The sequence below is a fragment of the Aspergillus niger genome (genome assembly GCF_000002855.4).
Source record: "Aspergillus niger supercontig An15".
Taxonomy (NCBI): domain Eukaryota; kingdom Fungi; phylum Ascomycota; class Eurotiomycetes; order Eurotiales; family Aspergillaceae; genus Aspergillus; species Aspergillus niger.
In genome coordinates this window covers 1,373,344-1,394,292 of record NT_166530.1, presented here as the reverse complement: position 1 = coordinate 1,394,292, position 20,949 = coordinate 1,373,344, and the positions used below count along the sequence as shown (strand labels likewise).

The following is a 20,949-nucleotide window of genomic DNA, read 5'->3' as shown; positions in this document are numbered from 1 at the left end:
TGTTCTACTCGGAGGTTTACGTACACGCGATGGAGCAAGTCAACATCGAGAAGCAGTTCGGGGGCACGTGGTGGCCGCTAAAGCAGCGATTTGCGCCAAGCCTTCATGTCCATTTCATTAACTACAAAGTACTAGCCGGTTAACTATCATACAGCAACATTCCACCCGTCTCTCCGTCCCTTAGAATTTCCCGCTTTGCCATGCTGCAATTCAATTCATTCCCCAGAATACATATTGTAAACAGGATAACGCCCATCCAATGCACCGAGGTTAGAAACGCTTCAAAACGCCAGCAACTAAACCAACCCTCAATGATCGAGCAACAGCAGCCTTTCCACACTGCCATCACTTATGACCAGGACGATAGGAGTCAACCTCGCGATATCGGGGACGGCGTCTTCTCCTGTTCTTAGAAGGATGGTTGGGTGTTGACGCTGCTGCCTGAGGCTGGTCGAAGTGACGACCCCGGCCCGCCAACTGAGCAGCTTTGCACTTGGCGCGTTCAAACGAGAATTCGATATCGGGAATCAGGGGATGGTCTGACATGTCATTAACTCGCAGAAAGTCAAGCGTAGTCTCAGCTGTATCGCGGAAGTATCTGGCCAAGCCGACATCAATTTCTTCGGGATTCTTCTTGTTGTATTCCGCCTTGGCCTTTTCATAGATCCGAAGCAGTCGTTCCACTTGCTCGCGGCGACGGATTTCCTCAAGGGTCGGAGGTGGCCGTGGAGGAAGTATGTGCTGCTGTCTCCGAGGATGCTCGTGTCCTTGGACATAAGTATTGACCGCTTGTTCGGGACTTGAGTGGGGTTGCTGTTCTGCAGCTGTAGTTCTGTCATTGGTGCTGTTGGATACACTTTCTGCGAAGCTAGTGAGAATTGTCCATAGAAGGAATGCTAAATGAAAGGTAGAAGGGCAAAGGTCACCTCCGGTCACGGTGTTTTGGAGCATGTCATACTCATGCAAACCTTGTTTAGCATGGGTGATGGGAGAAAAGGTACAGATCCCAAGATATTCGGCCAGGTATAGTTCGAGAGCTCCGATGTCTTGGGTATCATGGCCATTACCGGACAAAATCATCAGAGCGTTGTCAAAGACGGTAATCTCTCCGTCTTCGGGATTCTGAGACCGGTGTCTCACGAGCGATGCCTGGCGTTGAATTGCGTTGACGAGAGAGTTCAGACTCTCTGGGTCCTGAAGGATGGCATGCAAAACAGCATTGGGCTCAATGATGCGGTCATACTTCCTTACTAGCTCGTCTACTTTGCGCTGGAATGGCTCGGGCATGTGGCCATCGCGACTGGCCATGGTTGCTGCTTTTAGCGATTTTATGTATCGGTAATGGATCAGAGCAGGACTGCTTGGATAGAGAACGGTAAAAGGATAGTTCTCGATGACAATGAACGTTTATGGGGATGCACACTCGCTGATAAAAAGAGAAAAGGTGTACTGAGGATTTCAGAGGGTCAGGGGGAAGTAAGAATGAGAGATATCGGATCTGTTCCGCACAACATAAACACTGAGAAATGTTTACAGATAGTGAATCGTAGCGCGGGTCAGCCTCGTACGGCAGATTCGTGTTTGAACTGACACATAGGCAGTGCACAGTGCTGCAGAGTCACAGCTTGAGTGGGCTCATTGAAGGGTGCAAACTCAACAACTGATCACAAAAGGCTATAGAAAATGTGCCAGACCACGATGTGGAACAGGAAGGAGTAGAAATAACGGGCAAGCGACGAAAAGAACAATGATTATCATTAAGTAGTAGGCATACAAACTGTTCAGCTAAGGACATGTCATACTGCATATATGGCATAGGTTGCCTTCACGCATCATTTTGCATCACGGAAACACTGTCACATCACTCATAGCACATTATTAGTATCTCACCAAGCATACCAGGGACTTAGTTGACCTTGTCCCACAGCTTCTTCACCTCGTCCACAAGCACCGAGACCTTGCTGCCCTCTCCTTCCTGGGCGCAGTCTCGCCAGACTCCACCATCCCGAACGCACCAGGTAGATTCATTCAGGCGCAGAGTACAGCTGGTCCTGACGTTGAGCTTGTCACTATGTAATGCACTCTGGCGCAACAGAGCAATGCCACTAAGCGGTGTCTTCTCGTCGCTATCATCATCGTCGTCAAGGTCATCATATTCTCGACTGGCACACTTGTTAAGAGCCTCAAAGTCGATACCATGCTCCAAGGCACATCCCTGAACCAGGTCGCGCTTCGGAATGTCGGGATACGAGCTGATAAGGCAGTTGGCGAACCCAAGCGACCGGATTGTTGGAGTACGAGCATCCTTGGAGCACATGGCACCGGACTCAGGCGGGAAAGGCAGATTAGCTGCACAGAGGATGAGCATGTCACCGATGCATTCGGTGGGACCGTGCATGCATTGGATCTCTGATGACTTGTTGGATACTCTGGGCACAGTGTCAGTTTTCCGAGCTAGAAGGTCGAAAGGACAGGAAGTCTACATACGCGGCGATGAAAGACAGCTTGAAGTCGACTTTATCGCTGATCTGCTCCATAGCAGGAATGACAAGCTGTTGGAGACAATCCCGAGCGTCGGGGCATTTACTCATGACATGAGCCTCCAGGGGAATTCTGTTACTCGAGGCTAGGCGGCTCCCGTCCAGGGTGGACAGTTCATGCAGTGGACCATTCATCAACGGAGCTTCCTCCCTGCCCAAGTCAGGGGGAAATGAAACATCATGCTGTCCTCTCCATCTATGGCACGAAAAGAGCTTAAAGCCGGAAATGGAGATAGGGGTCCATGATAAAGCTAGGAAGGCGATGGTGATGAGCCCCAGACATGCGGCCAGCCGAGTAACGACCCGGTCGCGACGGGTGCTGATCGGGCGCGCCACGGACGACTCGGAGAGGTCGACATAGCCGGAAGTGTCGGCTTTGGATTGAGTTGGGAGTTTTTCCATATTGGCTACTACCCGCTACTTAAACGGTAGTAATGGAAGGTTGATAAAGGTTGGTGAAGGGGGAGGATGATGATGATGGAAAAAAGTGAGACCAGAGGTGAATGTGGGGAGATCGCGATTCGATCCAGCGATGCCATTCGGCGGGGGTTTCCGAGAGCAACCCAGCATTTCGCCCTCTCGTTACACTGAGAATCGCTTACTCCCCGGTCAGCCCAAACAGCCCTGCTAGGCTGAGAGCTTCATCCACAGAAGCGACCGTTGGCTGATAGGCTCTAATCGACTCTTTGGAGTATCCTTTCTTAGCTGACTGGTGATGTCTACCGTGGGCTAGTACTCACTCACTCCGATCTTTTCCTACATTGGACTGCCGTCGAAGAATCATGCATGGCCCGAGGTTGCATCATTCCTTGAGTCTAATTAACTAACTTGAAGACTACTCCGCTTCTCCCATACATGCTGCTCCAACCTGCTTAGCAGACCAGACGTAGCATCTGCGAAAGTGAATCTGCCCTGCTGTGGACCATGCTACCCCGGCTTTGAATTATCACTACGGAGTAGTTTGGCCTCTATCCCAGCCTTCAACGCTCCACAGCCAATCAGATCAAAGAGGAGGAATATATGATATGGATTGTGTACGAATCATGCTTGCTGGCACTGTTAAGATGCAAGCATCAATGCTTGGCATCGGCTAGCTTGGTGACTAGGGTGCATCTGTAGCGTCGCGATGGTTTGTACTCACTACAATCACGGCCTTGTATGGTACTCTTGCAGCATCGGCCAGCGTTTGCTTGACGGATAGTCGGTCTGCTCGCGAGCATTAGTCGCATTGTAATGGGCAGCATAGGGCAATACATCCGAGAGCGCATGATATCTGCAACCCTCCAAGCGCTACCGAAAGGTCTATCACATGGCGTGATTGTTCGCTAGTGACAGACTAATATCCTTGGATAGATTGTAGATAGGGACATAGAATAACCGGTGAACGGCAACTTGTGGCCTATCATTAGCGCTTGCGCAGGCTTTATGCCAGCCGATTTGCAAAGGGTTAGTACTCGGAAGACTCCACTTGACTAGCACTCACACTTTACGGAGTAGGCACCCAAAAGAGCTTCTTCTGAATGTAGTTTCGACGATCACAATACCAGAAATGACTCGAAGGTGAGGGTTTGAGTGTTTCCAGTATTTCCCATGTCCTCCATTGCGAAGAATGGTCGTAAGGCGGAGCTAGAGGTCCTAGGGATGACCTCTAATGCCAAACTTCTGCTGTTGCAGGGTCCGCTGGTCCCTACACTACCCCTATCAAGCAGATCCCAGAGGCGTCTGCGCGCTGGACATCTCGGGAGTTCCGCACTCCGCAGGCTATTTTTCCCTGCTCCGCCGTCACTCAACGGCTCTCCGACCTCGGAGTCTAGTGTCTGACATTGACCCTAGATGACGGTTACAGCAGATGCTGAGTCCAGACACCGTCTGCGAAGGTTCGATCCGCCCAATAGCCTAATAAGCCAGGAATTCGTGCTTACGTTTGTAGGTTTGCTACACGATGCTAGCGAGAATCTTCCAAAAGGAGCTTGTTGACAGGACAGCCGGTCATGGGTACCATCTTCATCTCAGGTTCCACAGCAATCTCACCATCATCATGGGAATTAGGAGCATGAGAATTTAGAAAGGTCGTGATGATGAATCTGGACTCTGTACACCGTGAACAGACGATCTTATGGTTTCTTGACAGTAAAGAGTCAGTTGATGAAGGTGTGGCTGGAATACGGGGGCCTGATTGCACTTAGCTTTCCAAAACAACGGTTGAGCCGGAGAGGCAGAACGGCACTTCGTGTGCAAAATACCACAGCGTCCAGGCAAGCGAAGAGGCCGAAGCACAGTTCCCTCTTACGCTTCTTTATCCACCCACACGATGGTAACAGCGAATGGGAGGAATGGAAGACAGCGCCCTGAATAGACTAAGTTGTGAGAGCCACCTGGGTTCTGACTCGACGGGCGTTGATGCTCAGTCTGTGCATCACAGATGGAGGTATCGCCCCACTTCCCACCACATGGTTTGTTTGGCTCCAAAATCGTTTATCTTAGCAATTAATTTCTTGCCTCTGGACACTTGATTGCTTTCTGACATTTGTGTAAAAGACAGTTGCGTTGTTTACTAGTTGCTGCATTTGAGCAGTCTTGTCTTTTTTTTTTCCCCCCGGAAGTCGACTAAATGTCCCTACTACACACCGGGATGAGGAAATATCGAAAGAAAACCAAGAGCTGAATAATAGGAATAGAACTGGGTAACTAACTGTTAGCACGGAGCAGTCGAGGGGAGACTAGCAAGCGGAAGGAGGAGAGCGAGAGAGAATTAATTCCCTGAAAAGGAAGAATGATTAATCTAGGAAGATGGGGAACAGCACCATTGTTCTCCATGTTGACTTGCACTAAAGTAGCGGCGTCACCGATAAGAAAGGAAGGGAGAGAGAAGAGGAGGAGAAGGTGACGTTGGTCAATCAATTGGGGGAACAGAAAGAAGAAGGTAAAGCCGCTGCCCCGGAGAGGAAAAGACCACGACGAAGACAAGCACGAGTAAACAAGCAGAAAAATCCCATCATCATCATCAATCAATCAATCAATGGGGGGGAAGCAGGATGCGCGATTGAATCTCTGGTTCTACCTTGAGGGACCGAAATGGGGCCCCGATCGAGCCATCCGACGAATCCATGGTAGTCGACTGACCGGCCAGCGTCACATCGTCTGGTGTCGATGGTCGCATTCTGCTCCATCCCAGCGGCTCTGGAGCTTGCCTTTGTAACTTAGCAGTAACTTAGGAGTAACTAAGTAGTAACTAGCCTCGTCCCTCTTTGTGACCTCCCCCCAAATACACACCTCTTCTCTACTTTCCCCCCCGTTCTCGCCCTCACCCTCCCTCTCTGTCTCTCACTCTCACTCTCTCCCCTCATCGCTTTTCTTTCCCGTGTGTGGAGACCCGGCAATGCTTTCCTCTTATCCACCGGCTGGTCCAGTTGTTACTTTTCGTCGTAATGATCATAATACTTAATTGATGGGTTCCGCCATTCTTCCGTCGATCCCCGTCCCTTTCATCCTTATGAAGCATACCTCCCAATGAATTTTTGATTGATCGATAAAATTTTTAATTTGATTTTTCTTTTTCTTTTTTATTTGATTAGCTCTCCTACTATTTTATTATCGTCTACGACCCTCGGCTCAGCCTTATTCTAACTTCGGGGCTTGGAACGAGCATAACTGCGGGATCTCCACCAGCACAGTCTTCTTGGTTGTATGTCATTGTCCGTGTCATTGTTACTTGCGCTCCCACCCCCTCCCCTCTTCCCTCCCCTTCCGAGATAATCATGGTCCCCCTGCTCTTTGGGTGCATTACCCAATGTCTCCCTGCATTAGGATCGTCACCGTTGTACCATTCTTAGCATTTCTGTGACTCCATGATCCTATTTGCAAGACACGCGTCACTGCAGTCGACAATGTTGAGAACCGACCATCAGTTGTTCATCATTGTATGTAACCTTGAGACTGACCATCACACTCGTCACTGTATAGGTTTACCTGCAAGATAACACCTCCCCTCCCTCATTCCCTCCCCTGAACACCTCATCGCTCCTGGCCTGGCCTCGACGGAAGTGAATCCTCATTAAGTGAACACCCCTCCCATTCAGGTTCACTTCCTGGTTATCCTTTCCCCATCGTGGGATCCTCGGTTCGCATGCACCTTATCACCGTCCAAACCTGGATCCTCATTCTTGATCTCCCCCACATCCCGTCCTACCTTCGCTTCAAAACATTCCGCAGGGGCGAGTAGATAAAGCCAATCCTTGGGCACTTCCTTCCGCCGACTTACCGCTCCGTTGTACAAAAATACCTCCGTTTGCTGGCTGCAAGTCACACGGGCCGACTGCTTGCCTATCTCGCCGTTGGGCTTAGCCTCTTCCACATCATGGCACCAATCAATGCAATGGATCTTGGTACAGGCAGGGATGATGAGCACGAACATCTACACGAAGAGCCGGTGGAGGATGACGAAGAGGACAGCGCTGACCTGGACCCTTCGCAAAAAGAGTATCTCGAGCGCCAGCGCATGCTTGACGAATACCTGTCACCTATAGCTTTGGATGAAGCGATATTGTACAAACTTGCGCGCCGGTTTTCTACTGTATACCGGGATTTGGCCCTTCATTCGAAGGAGCAGTTCTTACCGACACCGGTGACTAGGTTACCTTCTGGCTTGGAGACAGGCCGATACCTGGCCATTGATGTTGGTGGGACCAATCTGCGGGTTGCATTTATCGAACTACTGGGGGAGGCTACAGAGTCAGACACACGTTCCACAGACGCGTCGGAAAGATCGCGGGACACAATTCGTAGGGCGCAGAGACAGCGGGTCAGGCGGACTCTCGAGCGTGCATGGCCTATACAAGAGCATCTAAAGATGGACAAGGCAGAGGACCTGTTTTCTTGGATTGGAGATTGCATTGCGGAAGTGGTGGCGGAAAGCCTGACATCTGAATCCACCAAAGGCCATGTTCCAGAGGAATTGGAAATGGGAATTACCTTTAGTTTCCCAATAATGTGAGTGGCTTTACCCGCTGGGGTCAACCTACGCGGGCAGCAACCTATTGCTACAACTCGTGGCTTGCATCTGCTGACCAATTACAGGCAAGAATCCCTTACGGAGGCTACTCTGATGCCAATGGGCAAAGGATTCGCCATCACGTCAGACCTTGACTTGCGCAAGATCCTCCTGAGTGGGTATGAGAAACATACAAGGCGCCTAGATAATGAGTTCGAGCCTTCAAGTAAACGGCGGAAGCTCTTCGAACTCCCAAAGCTCAAAATAGCAGCTATCACCAACGACACAGTTGCTACCCTTGCTTCCCTTGCTTATGCTGTCAAATCCCTGCCCAATAGTCGAGTCGCTATGGGCATTATTGTGGGTACCGGCTGCAATGCCACAATTCCAATGAATTTGAATATGCTCCATGAGTCGAAGGCGAAGCATGTGAAATCAAAGGACCCGCAAGCAGAGGAGACGGTCGTGAACACTGAATGGACGATCGCTGGTGCTGACCCGCCATTGAAAGAGCTCAACATCATAACAAAATGGGATGTGGAACTCGATAGGGCGTGTGCGCGACCCGGATTCCAGCCTTTCGAATACTTGACGGGTGGTCGGTACATCGGAGAGCTCATCCGGCTCATCCTATACGACTATCTTACCAATGTTAGTGGACTGTCTAAGAAAGTATTGCCCGCGACACTCATACAGGAGTATGCCCTGACGACAACTTACGTCTCGGATAATGTTGCCCGTGCTCGGTCGGACCAGGAGCTTGCCGATGAACTCTCACGCTCCATGCCTCCGCCAGAGAATAGCGAGTGGCATTGGGATGCTGTGTCGGCAAACGTGTTTCGCAAGATCGCTAGGACGGTTCAGAGACGATCTGCTGGTTTGATAGCCGCAGCGGTTGTAGGATTACTTGCTTGTGCGCAGGAGATCGAGCTGAAAGTGGACAGCCACGAAGGTTCACCGCAGAATGTCAATGTCTCTTTGCCCGAGTATAATGGCACTCCGGATTTGTCCGCCGTGTCCAACAGTCTATCTCCGTCATCCTTGGTCCCGGAGGGAGCAAGTCCGAAAGATGGTAGGGTTGTTCCTGTCCTATCTCCCACTCCCACTCCCGCGGACTGGCAGTCAGGCCCTGAGGAGCTGGTCGTGGCGTACACTGGAGGCATCATTCAGCATTACCCCAACTTCAAGGAGACATGCCAGCAATATATTGACAGGCTTATCATGAGGACTGGGCCGCAGAAAAGCGGTAAGTCGGTCTTTTTGCGGGAAGCGTCGGACGGTGGTGTCATTGGTGCTGGTGTTCTTGCAGGAATGGTGGGCAACAGGTGAACGATAGGTAGGTCATCGCACTCTACTGATCTCGGGAAAATATTGGCACCTTGAATTGCTTTGGCGAGCGTTTATTGGAGTCTATGGTCTTGTAGTCATGGTATATAGAGCCTTCATGCAGGCATGTCATTTCCAAGCGGACTTTGGCCTGTTCTCGATTCTTGGTCCCCCATTTTCACACCTCTCTACCATACATAGGACCCAGCCGAGATTGACAGTTTCGACGGGATCTATCCAACCGAACCAGTATGTTTCTTTGAAGTTGGCGTTCCTGTGCGCCGTGCAGTGTTCAATCGGAGAAGATTCGTTATAGCGCTGTATGCGACATCCATCAATGGGCAAGATATGCCCTGGCACAGCTGGAGAACTTCACAAGTCGCTCACATCTGATCATGCAATTTTCCAACAGACTTGAACGACCTAGCTGGCCTTCGGTCGCCAACGCCTCGACTTGTACCTCAGTCTAGCAATTGATATGGATAGAGTAGCCATCGTAGGTTTTATTCGGCCCTGCCCACACACCTCGACATGATGGGACGCTCTCTGGACGTAATTCACTTCTCCGGCTCAGATATAGCGGAACATGTTGTTTCGTACGCTGCGCTTCATGGCATTGGGCTTGCCATCTTCATACTCAATTCCTGAAGCGCCACCACCGCCAGACATTTGCTCGAGCCGCTCTCGGAGCTCTTGATCCGCTTGAGCTACGCTTTTGGTCTTGTCTTGCTTGAGCTTTTGCTGTGCTGATTGGTCATCTGATGCATCATTGGACTCCTTTTGGTGTGACGAGTCTTGAGCTATATCTCAATTAGTTCTAATTTTGAACGAAATACCCAATTATCTGAATTACTATCTTACTGACCTTTTGTTTCTGCGAATCTGTACGCGGTCGAAGTTATATACCGTGCTCCGGGAGAAGCGTTTGACAGACGAGCTGTCCGGAGGAGCAATGGAGTTGATAGCATTGAAAATGAATTCATTGCATTAATCTCAAAAGGAACCTTTCGCAAGAAAACAATGTCGAAAACTTGACACTGCTGGTCCCATCAATTGATGTAATGGCTCCTCATCATCACATGATCCGGATCACGTGCAGATACCCCCCGCGACCAACTGATCGCAATCATCCGGCTCCACTTCCACTCTCTTAATCTCCCTTGTCGCCTCACTACCAACTTCACAATGAGCGCCCAGGCATACTACGAGCTCTATCGCGGGAGCAGGTACGATAGGGTCTGCGACGACATGTCAGGAAATACCACTAACCCTCCGCAACAGCCTCGGACTCTCCCTGACCGATACCCTCGATGACCTGATCAACGAAGGACGGATCGAGCCCCAGCTCGCCATGAAGATCCTCTCAACTTTCGATCGCGTGATCACAGAGGTGCTGGCAGACAAAGTGCGCGCTCGTCTGACTTTCAAGGTACGCTTGCATATGAGGATAAGGAAGGCTGCGCTTGGAGCAGATGAAGGAGGCGAACTGAGGCTGACATGGCTTTTCTTACCACCACAGGGACATCTTGATACCTACCGATTCTGCGACGAAGTGTGGACATTCCTTATCAAGGACGTTACTTTCAAGCTGGATAACCAGACTACGGTCTCCGCGGATAAAGTGAAGATTGTGAGCTGCAATAGCAAGAGGCCTGGTGAAGCCTAAGGGTGAGGGATCGTTTACCTTGCGTCATCGGTTGATACTCTCGTTACCTCACTTCCTCACACTCTTTTTTTCTCCTTCCGCCACTTGCTTTGATAGGCGTTGTTGAACCTATATTTCTTCTGTTTTACTCTTCATGTGGATTGCTCTTTTGTGCCCGGGACATGGCAAGTTGCTTGATATGGGGCTTTATCATATTTTTGGCGTTTCGCGTTAGCATATGAGGCTGAATTATGGATTTGCTATGGTGCTACTAGAATAGATTGAAATCAGATACCCGAATCTACACCATCGAAGAAGAGAGTAGTAGATAGAAATCCGTATAGCTTACTTGCAGAGTACTTCATTCACTTCTAAAAGAAATCACGATACAAATCTCACCGAAAAAAAACAGCCTCTTTCCAAAGACACATATTCCAAACGGTTGATACCCAGTTATTACCAACCCAAACAGCCAGACAAGCATATCAACATGAGGCTGAGAAGTGGATCTCCAACTAAAGTAACTTAGATAACTAATCCGTGCGGAGGCGGGGAGAAGCCGCGTATCAGCAGCGGTCGCAAGACACCACCATTATTCCCTCCTCACATCCTCCCTCTCCATATCCATACATACACTCCTCACTTCATATTCCAATAATGTTTAATTGACCATAATCATCATCCTAACCAGCGACAAAGATGCCCCGCAACCTACCATGGCTACTCAATGCAGCAACAACAACCAAACGAGAACCGAAGACATCTCCGTCAGACACACCGCGTCGAACCGTGAAGCGCGAGACCAGAGCCAAAGAGAAGGAGAAAGAAGAAGATGACAACGATGTGACTCCAAAAGCCGAGATGGCGATGACTCCAGGTTCAAGGATGAAGAAGCGCGATTTTATGCGGTCTTGTATGTACCTTTTACTCTAACCGTTGCTTTTCGTTTTTGCAATATGAGTATACTGAGGTCCACTGACGCCTTGCTATAGCTCCTACGCCGCCGTCCTCTCCCATCCATCGCTGTCCGTCTGAAGAGTACGTGATCATACCATAGCTACACACACCTATGAAAAAACGCAGTACGCTGACAGCATGTGAAGATACCTCCGCGAAGGCTTCGACAACGACGACATATACATGATGGTAGAAGACGAGTTCTACGCGGTCGCACAAACCTTCACACAACACCTACACTACGCAGAATACATACGACGGAAGAAAGAAGCCAAGTTGCAGAATGCCACGACCATACAGAATATCGCTCGACCGACCGATGGTGTTACTGCGCAGAGCGAGGAAGCTAAACGCAAGGCTGCGGCGGAGGATTTGTCCGCTCAGCAGAAGGAGGGGCTGCAGAAGATGGTGGAAGGTGGACGACCTGCTGTGGATTCGGAAGAAGATGATCAGGAGGAAGAGGAAGATGATACTTGGGCGGGTACGTCGCTGCATGATCTGCTGATTAGCCCCCGAAAGGCGCGGTCGTTGGTCGGGATGCAGGGCATCAAGTCGACGACGCGGGCGGCTGCTGGACTGCGGGCGTCAGCAGGAAGCAGCGCGGTTACAGATGGGGCAGCAAGGGAGCGACAGGATGCGATGGGGGACGGCGATCAACTAAGTGAAACGACGGATGACGACGATCTGGACGCACGGACGAGGACCCTGACGGGACCGAGTCGTATACAGCATCGTACTACGGAGACTACGCCTACTGCTGCTAGCTCGCGAAGCAGCCCGATGAATAATCGCTCTACCGGGGACAATGGAATCAGAAGAGTGCAGTCTATGAGTAGTAGATACAGTACACCGAGGGCGACCAAATCCAAGAAGAGATTAATATTCGATGATGACTTTGACGGGCTTCCAGAGCCGTCTCGGTCAAGCAATCAGATGCAGGGCCCGATATCATCCCCGTCACTAGGTCGAAGAGCACCAAATCCACGAGGCCCGGACCCCAAGGCAAAGAAATCGCGTCTCAATGAAGTTCCAACATTCTTGTTTTGACGTTGCAGACCGTGAATCACGCTGAGAGGAGAATTTACGATGAATTTCCATGCTTCCGTAACGAGATAAACTGTCGATGATGTTGATATGCAACCGGCATGTACAGCTGGCATCGATTTGATCGGCTCATTGCTCATCGTGGGCATCAGAAACTGGTCTCGCAACCCGGACGCTCAGCCTCCGGACATGCGTCTTGATCTTGTCTCGTGTCGATGGTTGACGTTCCATGGCGGTGGCCGCCGCTTCCTTCTCCTTCTCTAGGGTGGAACCCCGACTGTGCAAGGTTGCCGCACTGCAGTGATGTTAGACTGGATAGCAGAATAGTCAGGGACGTGAGGTTACTGACTCGTCATCAGAGAAGAATGCGGGCAATTCCTCTTTACGAAAGTCGGTTGGGGGTCCCTAGAGTGCACACTGCATTAGCATATGGGTGGGAGAGACATCATGGGGACATGATGGGATGTGTTGGACTCACAATTTCCAGCACCTTCTGCTGCTTCTCGCGCCGAAAGGGAGACTTGACAAGTCGAGCTATCTGCCGAAAACACTCCATAGTGACTTCAGGTGTTTGTTGTTTAGGTGGTGATGATGATTATGATGATGATGATGAATCAAGCGAGTGTCGTAAGGTGAGAATGGTGGTAGTGAACGAGAGATCGAGATCGGTCACTATCTACAAAGGCAGGGACCGATGCCAATTAAGAAACACAAAAAGCAAAGATAGTGCTAGTTCAAGCAACCAGCAGATCGATCAACAAAAGTGAGTGGATGCTTCGAAGAGCAGCTTTCTATCAATCACAATCACAATGACGAAGATGACGACAATGACGATGTGACACTATGAAACGAGTGACAAAGAGTTAAGTATGTAGGGCTTAGTTTTAAAAAACGAGTGGCAACACCGAAACACGAAACACAAGAAGCGAGCGAGCGAGCGAGCGTGAGAGTAAGTGAGTGAGAACCAAAAGGAAGGACTAGTCGGCAGAACAAAAAAAGCTCTAGCAGTGGGACATTGGGCGCATCAAGAAAAGAAAACAATAAAAGAATAAAAACAAGGAAGCAGGAATAGAAGACGAAGAAGAAGGACAAGAGAGAAAGAAAAGACCGGTCAGAGAAAACAAGTCTAGATATATGGAAACGACGACGAAACACCCTGCAGGAGAAACTCGATTTCGGCCCTCTTTTCTTTTCTTTTTTATTTTGGTTTCCCTTTCGCTCGAACCGAACAAACGGTTTTTCGCCCGTGCAAATCTGAATGCAGGCTTAAGACGGATCGGCGGAATTTTGTGGCACGACAACTATCTTACGCTAGCTATGCTACCCTTGGATGGGGGAGGAAGTAATATGCAATATCCACAGTGACAGCCTTATGTTATGTGCCGGAAACTGATTGGAAGCATTGCTAGTAAGTAATTGAACTTACGCGCCGCGGGTGACACATTCCCCCTGGCAGGTCCAGCTCAGTTTACTGACTTTCTTAGTATCCGTCACAGAAGCAAATATGCTCCCCGTCCATCCATCCCCTTTCTTAACTGGGGGAAGGAGACGGACTAGAGGAGTGAGTGACGCGATAATCTCCGAAGAATTGTTGGGCAAATCATACAGACATACATACATACATACATACGGTGTGTAGACATTACTTGGCTAGTCTAGTCTAGGTGGCACTGAAAGCCTTACGTATGTAAACAACTAAGTAAGTAGGCTACATATGCCACATCTGTAGGTACCCAAAACAGGGCGCCATACAGTATGTATGTATGTAACCACCCGCTGCACCGATTGCTGACTGCATGAAACCATGCTATATGCTATAGAATACTATAATAATAATTATTATTATTACACAGTTGTGAAATTGATGAATTAAGTTTCGCATTCGTCATCCCCATATGGAGGGGGGGAGGATTAATTGTTGGTGGTGGTGGCTTGGATCACCGATCGGCCCCAACTTGGGCTGGCTGGCCCCCATTTTGTCCGGTTTATCGGGTTACCCAGAATAGAATACTGCAACAACGGGAATAGTTTTGGTTATAGCTATTACTACTCGGTATATCTACGGTGTTTGAGAATAGATACTCCGTGTGAAATAAGTATGTACTCCGTTGCACAGCACACATTTCTTACTTTCAGTTTTACAATGTAGAACACAACAGAAATAATAAAAATAGATAGAAAATAATCCAGAAACATAAGGGGGAAAATACTACTGGGGGCAATGGGTAGGTAATAAGTTAGTTATGCATCGAACATTCTAAGAATACTTCCGGCCCCCCCTTTTGTCCCCTCCTCCCCCGTCCCATCCCCTGCTTACACTTACTGACTACTTAGTTACGAAGTAAACTATCCTGCTGTCATTGTTACGATTGCCAGACCCTGGATACAGAAAATGAGTAGTAAGTAAGTAAATAAGTAAACTGAGTTCCCCCCGGAAAGTCAATTCGAACCCCTACCTAAGTACTTACTCCGTAGATAGATAGGTACTAGGTAACTACCGAGATGAAAGGGAGAAGAAGAAGAAGAGGGATGGTGGCGATACCTAAGAAGACCGACACCCACCTCCCTTGCATCACAACAATGCCTATTCTCTTCAGTTTCCGGCCTTCTGTAACTGACTGGTGAGAGATTTGCCCGCTGATCCGCGGGTAAATAGTGTGATAGGTAACGAAGTTTAGCATTCTTGGAGATAAATATCTGTAGGGGTTGAGAGTGGAGAGGAGAGGGACAGGAGAGTTGGGGAATTCGTTATGGCTGAAATTGGGGGTTAAAGGGTCTATTTATTATCTAGACTTATCTAGCTGGGTGTTTATCTTCATGTTGGTGGTGAGGTAGGGTAAGTAGATAGTGGTTGTTAGTTGATGAAGTATGGATGGATGGTGTTTGCCTGAGGCAAGAGGTTTATAGGAGCCCTTTCTAATACAGTCCAATTCAGATCATTCATTATATCTGAAATCTCTCTGTAGTCATTGAGTTTTCATGGTTTACCTGGTTAATACCCTGCTACCAAGATAAATCGTCTTATCTGAATAGTTCTCCTCCGTGGTCCCTTACAAAGCGCCCTTGTCATCCCACTCCCATTCCCATCACGAAAGAATGCAGGACATCATACAAAGAATGCACCCCCCCCTCAATACCATCACTCTGTACATAGTATTACATCACATTAGCTTGTTATCATTGTATACAAATATCTACTTATCTCAGCCTCAGAACATCCAGCCAGCCTCCGGTCGTATCTTCCGCCCATACAGCGATCTTTCTTGGCTAGGGTCCGTCATAGTTGGGCGTTACCAATTGCCTTTTCGTTGCTAGTCAGCTAGACACTTAGTTACCGCCTGGCTGGCTGGCTACTGACTGGTATGTGATGCCTTCGCAGTGGGTACTAGCTCCTTAGAGGATGGGGCCAAATGCACTTACCCACTCAATTGGTGGCATTGCGACGCAGTACTACTCCATACAATGCAATGTTCTGGTCCCTTCGCTGCTGAAGGATGGCTAGTGCTTATGTTTACATTTACGCGATGTGTGGATTTGTCATTGACATTTAAAGTTGTTATTATCGTTGTCATGGCAGGACTGGAGTTGGTCTATCGATCATCAAGGCATCATTCAAATCAAATCAAATACAAATCAACAAACGAAACAGCCCGCATAATCTATTTGGGATAGTCCTTGATATGGTAACTCTTCAGCTTGACGAATTGCTCGAACCCGAACCGACTGAGCGTTACTCCGCGTCCTGAATTCTTCCAGCCTGTCCAGGCCAGGTCCTATGCCTCCGTTAGCACATCTCCAGAATCATTGTCAACATCAACAGCGCAAACTCACCGGACTAGGATAATCCGATCGATTGATAAACACCGTCCCCGCCTCCACCCGCTCAACCAGCTCCTCCGCGGCAGCAACATCCTTCGTCCACACACTAGCTGTCAGCCCAAACTCACTACTATTCATCCACTTAACGGCCTCATCATCCCCCTCCACCTTCATAACCGGAATCACCGGCCCAAACGTCTCTTCCGTCATGACCCGCATCTCATGCGTTACCCCCGTCAACAGCGTAGGCTTAACATAATTCCCCTCAGACGGAGGATTCTCAAACGTCTCATTCGCCGGCGTCTCATCCTTTGCCCCCTTCTCCACGGCATCAGCAATATGCGCCTCGATCTCCTCTTTCGCGCGCTTCGATATCACAGGCCCGATCTGCGTCTTCTTATCGAACGGGTCCCCAACCACGAAATTGCTCAGCACCTTCTTAACCTCCGCCACGAACTTATCGTAGATATTCTGATGCACGTAGACCCGCTCGATAGCGCAGCAGCTCTGCCCACTGTTGAAGATAGCTCCGTCGACGATCTCCGCCGCCGCCCAGGGGATATCGACGTCGTCGCGCACATACGCAGGATCCTTGCCGCCTAGTTCCAGTCCGAGGTTGACGATGCGATCAGAGGCCGCTTTCTGCGTAGCTAGCCCGCCCTCCACAGAGCCCGTAAAACAAATGTGATTGACACAGGACGAGCGAACGAGACTCTCCAGTAGGGTTGGGGACCCGGAATGCACATATTGAATCACGTTCTCTGGAAGGCCCGCTTCTTCAAACGCATTGGCGACTTCCTCTGCGATGGTCGGTGTCTGCGGCGACGGTTTCAGAATGACTGCGTTCCCGGCCAAAATGGCGGGGATTAAGCTGTTAACGAGAACAAGGTAGGGGTAATTCCAGGCGAAAATGATCAGGACGACGCCGACAGGCTTGCGCTTGATGTAGCGCTTGAAGCCCTGTTCTTCTTCTCCGGGGACGATGCCCGCTTCGCCGAGGACGGAGTCGCTGATGCGGTTTAGGTAGTGGCTGCGCTTGATGGCCGTGGCGACTTCGACACCGGTGTATGATATGGGCCGGCCCATTTGCTCGGTGATCTGTCTGGCGAGGTCATCTTTTCTCTTTTCAAGCTTGTCTAGGGCGCGGGTGACGATGTCCTGGCGTTGTTTGAGGGTGGTGGATTCGGAGAAGGAACGGTAGGCTTCTTGGGCGGATTCGGCGATGCCTACGATGTCTTCTGGGTTGGCGCCGGTGCGGTTGAGGATGGGACGGTTGGTGATGGGGGAGATGGTGGTGATGTTTGGGACCGACATTGTGAAAATGGGTCTTGGTTATTCTGGGGGGACGTGGGGAAGAAGTTGGGGAAGAAGATGGAGAACCAGGCGTGGATCATTTAACAACGACGTCAGGAGGGGTATGGCGTCACGTTATCGGGAGCTTCCCCGCTGCGGTGGGCCTTGGGATTCCTACGATGAAGTATAGAGCTACATGGGACATGATTTACGTTAATGTTATGTATGCCTGCTTTCCGAAGGGTCCGAAGTTATGGGAAATTCTACTGTCGATCCGGTGGCGAACTGGTATGTGTTATTGCATGAGTACCTATTCTATCTTAGGCATCCCCTCAGACATCCCGCACCAGCCGGGCACCAGCCCAGGGGTATGGGTAGTTCCGCTGGTACCAATTGACACTGAACAGATTAGCTCATGAACCCGCTAGTCTTGCATACGGACTTACAAGGTAGTGCGGCCGGCGATCCGTGGATGCGTCGCCCATGACCCTCCGAGGATGATATTGTGTTTTCCGTCGAAGAAGTCGGCTGTTCTCAGTTAGCTTGTGTTCATATATCTCACACAGCAAGCTTACATGTATATCCGGGGTAGATTTGCATGGCCTCGAACCCTTCGTGGGGTGCAAGTTCCGTGCTCGTCCACTCCCAGACGCCTCCCAGCTCTCCATGACCGGCGAGTCGGTCGCCGTTCTGGATGACCGGGGTAGGGTGCCAGTGTTTGAAGCCGACGTTGCAATTGTCGAGCTCAACAAACACCGGCAGAGATTCTTGCGAAGGGTGCTGTACCGGTTGGTGGTCCGGGGTGCGAGGCCGTAGGGGGTTGGTCTCGCTATGTTCGTGCCCGTTGACTCCGTTCGTTTCACTATGACAGTAAGTCCTGTGCATCTAGTGGAAGCGGTATGCTTACCTGTGACCGTTCAGGCCGTGGCTAGTTTCCTTCAGCCGAGCTGCATGCGCGTAGATACTCTTTGCCTCTTCGAAGGTTGGTATCCTGCAGTCCACCCACTTGGCATACTTGGCCAATTCATCGTACGACGCGATAACCGGCCAGTCCTGGGCTAGCTCGAGCGGGACGGAGCCAAACACAGTGCGAACGGCAAAGTGTGCCATGAATTCATTCGTAGCGTAGCTACCGTCTTGACTGACACCATTGCAAGTCGGGTACGTCTCGGGCTTGATCAAGACCCAGGACTCTGGCTTCTGGGGCAGCTGATTCGCCTGTAGATACTTCGCGTACTCTCCATTTGTTATTGGTCGCGCTTGAGCTTCGAATGCTTTAACGGTTATCTTTCTCTGGGGCTTTTCGTTGTCCCAGCCAAAAGAGTCACGAGGAACTGAATGTCCATCATCATGTAATCCAACCGAAAGCGTCTTCTCGGGAATCGAAAACCACTCGTTTGGTCTTGACTCTTGCCGGGCATCGTGGAAAAACTTCCTAAAATCGGGGCGCGGAACGGCGGGGGGCGGAAGTGTTCTTTCACTCTGGATAAGCATGTAAAGGAACGTTTCCAGATGCATGGCTTCATGCTCAAACCCGATCCAGAGTGCTTCACCAAGCACCCTATTCTCAGCCACATTATGCTTCTGAAAAATGGACCTCACCCTACTTCGAACCCGCACTTGGTAGTCCAAGATGTCTCCAAGGGCAGGCCATTCGTCTGGAATCTCGCTGTGAGAATGGCACTTTTCGGGGTCATCCACATCGGGGTCGATTCCGCGTTCGAAAATGAGTCGATATGACTTGGGGTGCGTTGGCTTTTCGCCCAATGCTCGGGTCAAATGAACATCTGCGCTTGTCAATATGCTGACCCCTATACTTGCACTCCACAAATAGCCAAGCAGAACACTGACCGAGAAACGTAGGTATGTGACCGAGGTAGAAGATTAATGCATTGCGCAATTTGATTGGCTTCGAAAGAAGTTCCTCTCTAGGAACCATGGCCTTGGTGACAATGTCCCATGCTGTCCACAGTGACTGGAATTCCTCAAAGCTCGGAATAGATTGAGCCGCATACTGTGATGGTCTCGTTGAAAAGTTGAGAGAAGCCGAAGAGAGCACGTGGATAACTGCTCGACAGATTATGTTAGTATGATGGTCTCAACTGGTGTAACATGTTTTTACACAATGCAGTGCAACATGACATGCAGAGTAGCACATTGCCAAAGGATGACATACGGTAATCCCCAGACTCATTGCCAAACTCAGCGTCCTCAATTAAACCCGCATCATGCCAGAGCTGATCGCACTGCTCGGGATCATATTTGAATGCCTCCTCAAAAATTAGCTTCTCGCCTTTCTGAAGTAGTACCCCGTTTATAGTCACGTCCCGGTTTGGCGCGTAGAACGCCTGGTGCCGCCCTTCGACGTTATCGTACTCCGTCACGATATCCCATTCATCGAGTTTGAATGCTTCGTATCCAAGCACAGCGTTCGCATGCAACAACCCGTTCTCGTAGAACTGCCGTGTGATACCCTTGGAATCATTGTATGCCTTGTACACTTTATCCGAGTCCGTGCAACTATCCAAACCGAGCACCATCAAATCCGACGGCCCTAAGAGCCTGGCAAATTGCGACAAGAATTTTGCCGCTGCAGGACGATCAAAATTTCCTATCGACGAGCCCATTGACATGATCACCGTTGGGACCTTTCGATTCGCGGGGTTTTCTAGCCAGGTGAGGGCGTCGTCGTACGTGCCATGCAGGCCGTGGAGCTTGACATATTGATATTGATCGAGGGACACTTCCGAGAATGTGCGCTCCAACTCTGAGAGCGACAGATCCAAGGCATAGTAGTCCACTTTTTTGCTCGCTGCTTCGAATTCCTGGAGAAGGATCTCAATCTTGCGCAGATTGCTACCGTATGTTAGAATCCCGTGTCTGTACCCTATACTCTATACATGCTCCAAGCGGAAGGAAGACGCACCCACTGCCTAGTTCCAGTAATTGCGCATTGTCCGGGATGCGTTCAACAATCCTCTTCGCATGTGTCCGTAGAACGTCAATCTCCGCATTTGTGAGATAGTATTCCTCCAGGTACGTAATGTCCTCGAACAGCTTGAGCCCCTGAGCATCGTAAAGAAGCATTGTGGGCATGGATCGGCAAGTTCCTGCCGGAGGATCTATACCTCGCTGGATATCATTTACCAGGGAAAACTCCACGTCATTTTGACGGATATCGACGATGTCAACGCCCTTGACGACCGGACATAAGGGTGACATATTGGGTAAGCACCGAACTCTAGCAACAAGAAAGCAAGTAGAAAAGCAACAGTTATACAAGCCACTCCAAGGAGAAAAAAGTACAAGTTCAAGGGTAAGCCACAGAGCTTATA

The 20,949-nt window shown here is 49.8% G+C and overlaps 10 protein-coding genes across 10 annotated transcripts; 4 read left to right on the top strand and 6 right to left on the bottom strand.

The window, feature by feature from the left end:
• Nucleotides 1-345: 345 nt before the first annotated feature.
• On the bottom strand, nt 346-1,308 carry An15g05970 (hypothetical protein; the record flags this gene model as incomplete). The annotated part of the gene is made up of 1 exon (XM_001397089.1): nt 346-1,308. The coding sequence occupies one exon, from the start codon at nt 1,306-1,308 to the stop codon at nt 346-348; it is 963 nt and encodes a 320-aa protein (XP_001397126.1).
• A 598-nt stretch (nt 1,309-1,906) lies between these two features.
• Nucleotides 1,907-2,942, bottom strand: An15g05960 (uncharacterized protein; the record flags this gene model as incomplete). The annotated part of the gene is made up of 2 exons (XM_001397088.3): nt 1,907-2,429; nt 2,488-2,942. The coding sequence occupies 2 exons, from the start codon at nt 2,940-2,942 to the stop codon at nt 1,907-1,909; spliced, it is 978 nt and encodes a 325-aa protein (XP_001397125.1).
• Nucleotides 2,943-3,613: 671 nt separating this feature from the next.
• Nucleotides 3,614-6,595, bottom strand: An15g05950 (uncharacterized protein; the record flags this gene model as incomplete). The annotated part of the gene is made up of 10 exons (XM_059744738.1): nt 3,614-3,821; nt 3,919-4,007; nt 4,085-4,357; nt 4,540-4,624; nt 4,831-5,003; nt 5,602-5,731; nt 5,814-5,941; nt 6,169-6,368; nt 6,470-6,509; nt 6,554-6,595. The coding sequence occupies 10 exons, from the start codon at nt 6,593-6,595 to the stop codon at nt 3,614-3,616; spliced, it is 1,368 nt and encodes a 455-aa protein (XP_059602589.1).
• Nucleotides 6,596-6,897: 302 nt separating this feature from the next.
• An15g05940 (uncharacterized protein) lies at nt 6,898-8,859 on the top strand (the record flags this gene model as incomplete). Its single annotated transcript, XM_001397086.3, has 2 exons — nt 6,898-7,529; nt 7,617-8,859. The coding sequence occupies 2 exons, from the start codon at nt 6,898-6,900 to the stop codon at nt 8,857-8,859; spliced, it is 1,875 nt and encodes a 624-aa protein (XP_001397123.1).
• A 126-nt stretch (nt 8,860-8,985) lies between these two features.
• An15g05930 (uncharacterized protein) lies at nt 8,986-9,839 on the bottom strand (the record flags this gene model as incomplete). Its single annotated transcript, XM_001397085.3, has 5 exons — nt 8,986-9,218; nt 9,271-9,322; nt 9,382-9,402; nt 9,457-9,656; nt 9,722-9,839. The coding sequence occupies 5 exons, from the start codon at nt 9,837-9,839 to the stop codon at nt 8,986-8,988; spliced, it is 624 nt and encodes a 207-aa protein (XP_001397122.3).
• A 202-nt stretch (nt 9,840-10,041) lies between these two features.
• Nucleotides 10,042-10,522, top strand: An15g05920 (uncharacterized protein; the record flags this gene model as incomplete). Its single annotated transcript, XM_001397084.3, has 3 exons — nt 10,042-10,082; nt 10,138-10,285; nt 10,376-10,522. The coding sequence occupies 3 exons, from the start codon at nt 10,042-10,044 to the stop codon at nt 10,520-10,522; spliced, it is 336 nt and encodes a 111-aa protein (XP_001397121.1).
• A 678-nt stretch (nt 10,523-11,200) lies between these two features.
• On the top strand, nt 11,201-12,505 carry An15g05910 (hypothetical protein; the record flags this gene model as incomplete). The annotated part of the gene is made up of 3 exons (XM_001397083.3): nt 11,201-11,414; nt 11,494-11,539; nt 11,605-12,505. 3 exons carry the CDS (start codon nt 11,201-11,203, stop codon nt 12,503-12,505), a joined length of 1,161 nt encoding a protein of 386 aa, XP_001397120.1.
• Nucleotides 12,506-12,960: 455 nt separating this feature from the next.
• An15g05900 (uncharacterized protein) lies at nt 12,961-15,048 on the top strand (the record flags this gene model as incomplete). The annotated part of the gene is made up of 9 exons (XM_059744737.1): nt 12,961-13,265; nt 13,426-13,451; nt 13,865-13,910; nt 14,162-14,185; nt 14,232-14,255; nt 14,356-14,485; nt 14,681-14,727; nt 14,837-14,901; nt 14,993-15,048. 9 exons carry the CDS (start codon nt 12,961-12,963, stop codon nt 15,046-15,048), a joined length of 723 nt encoding a protein of 240 aa, XP_059602588.1.
• Nucleotides 15,049-16,161: 1,113 nt separating this feature from the next.
• Nucleotides 16,162-17,635, bottom strand: An15g05890 (uncharacterized protein; the record flags this gene model as incomplete). The annotated part of the gene is made up of 2 exons (XM_001397081.3): nt 16,162-16,275; nt 16,334-17,635. The coding sequence occupies 2 exons, from the start codon at nt 17,633-17,635 to the stop codon at nt 16,162-16,164; spliced, it is 1,416 nt and encodes a 471-aa protein (XP_001397118.1).
• Nucleotides 17,636-17,946: 311 nt separating this feature from the next.
• An15g05880 (uncharacterized protein) lies at nt 17,947-20,836 on the bottom strand (the record flags this gene model as incomplete). The annotated part of the gene is made up of 7 exons (XM_059744736.1): nt 17,947-18,013; nt 18,061-18,142; nt 18,190-18,381; nt 18,529-19,401; nt 19,466-19,681; nt 19,791-20,470; nt 20,541-20,836. The coding sequence occupies 7 exons, from the start codon at nt 20,834-20,836 to the stop codon at nt 17,947-17,949; spliced, it is 2,406 nt and encodes an 801-aa protein (XP_059602587.1).
• Nucleotides 20,837-20,949: the final 113 nt, after the last annotated feature.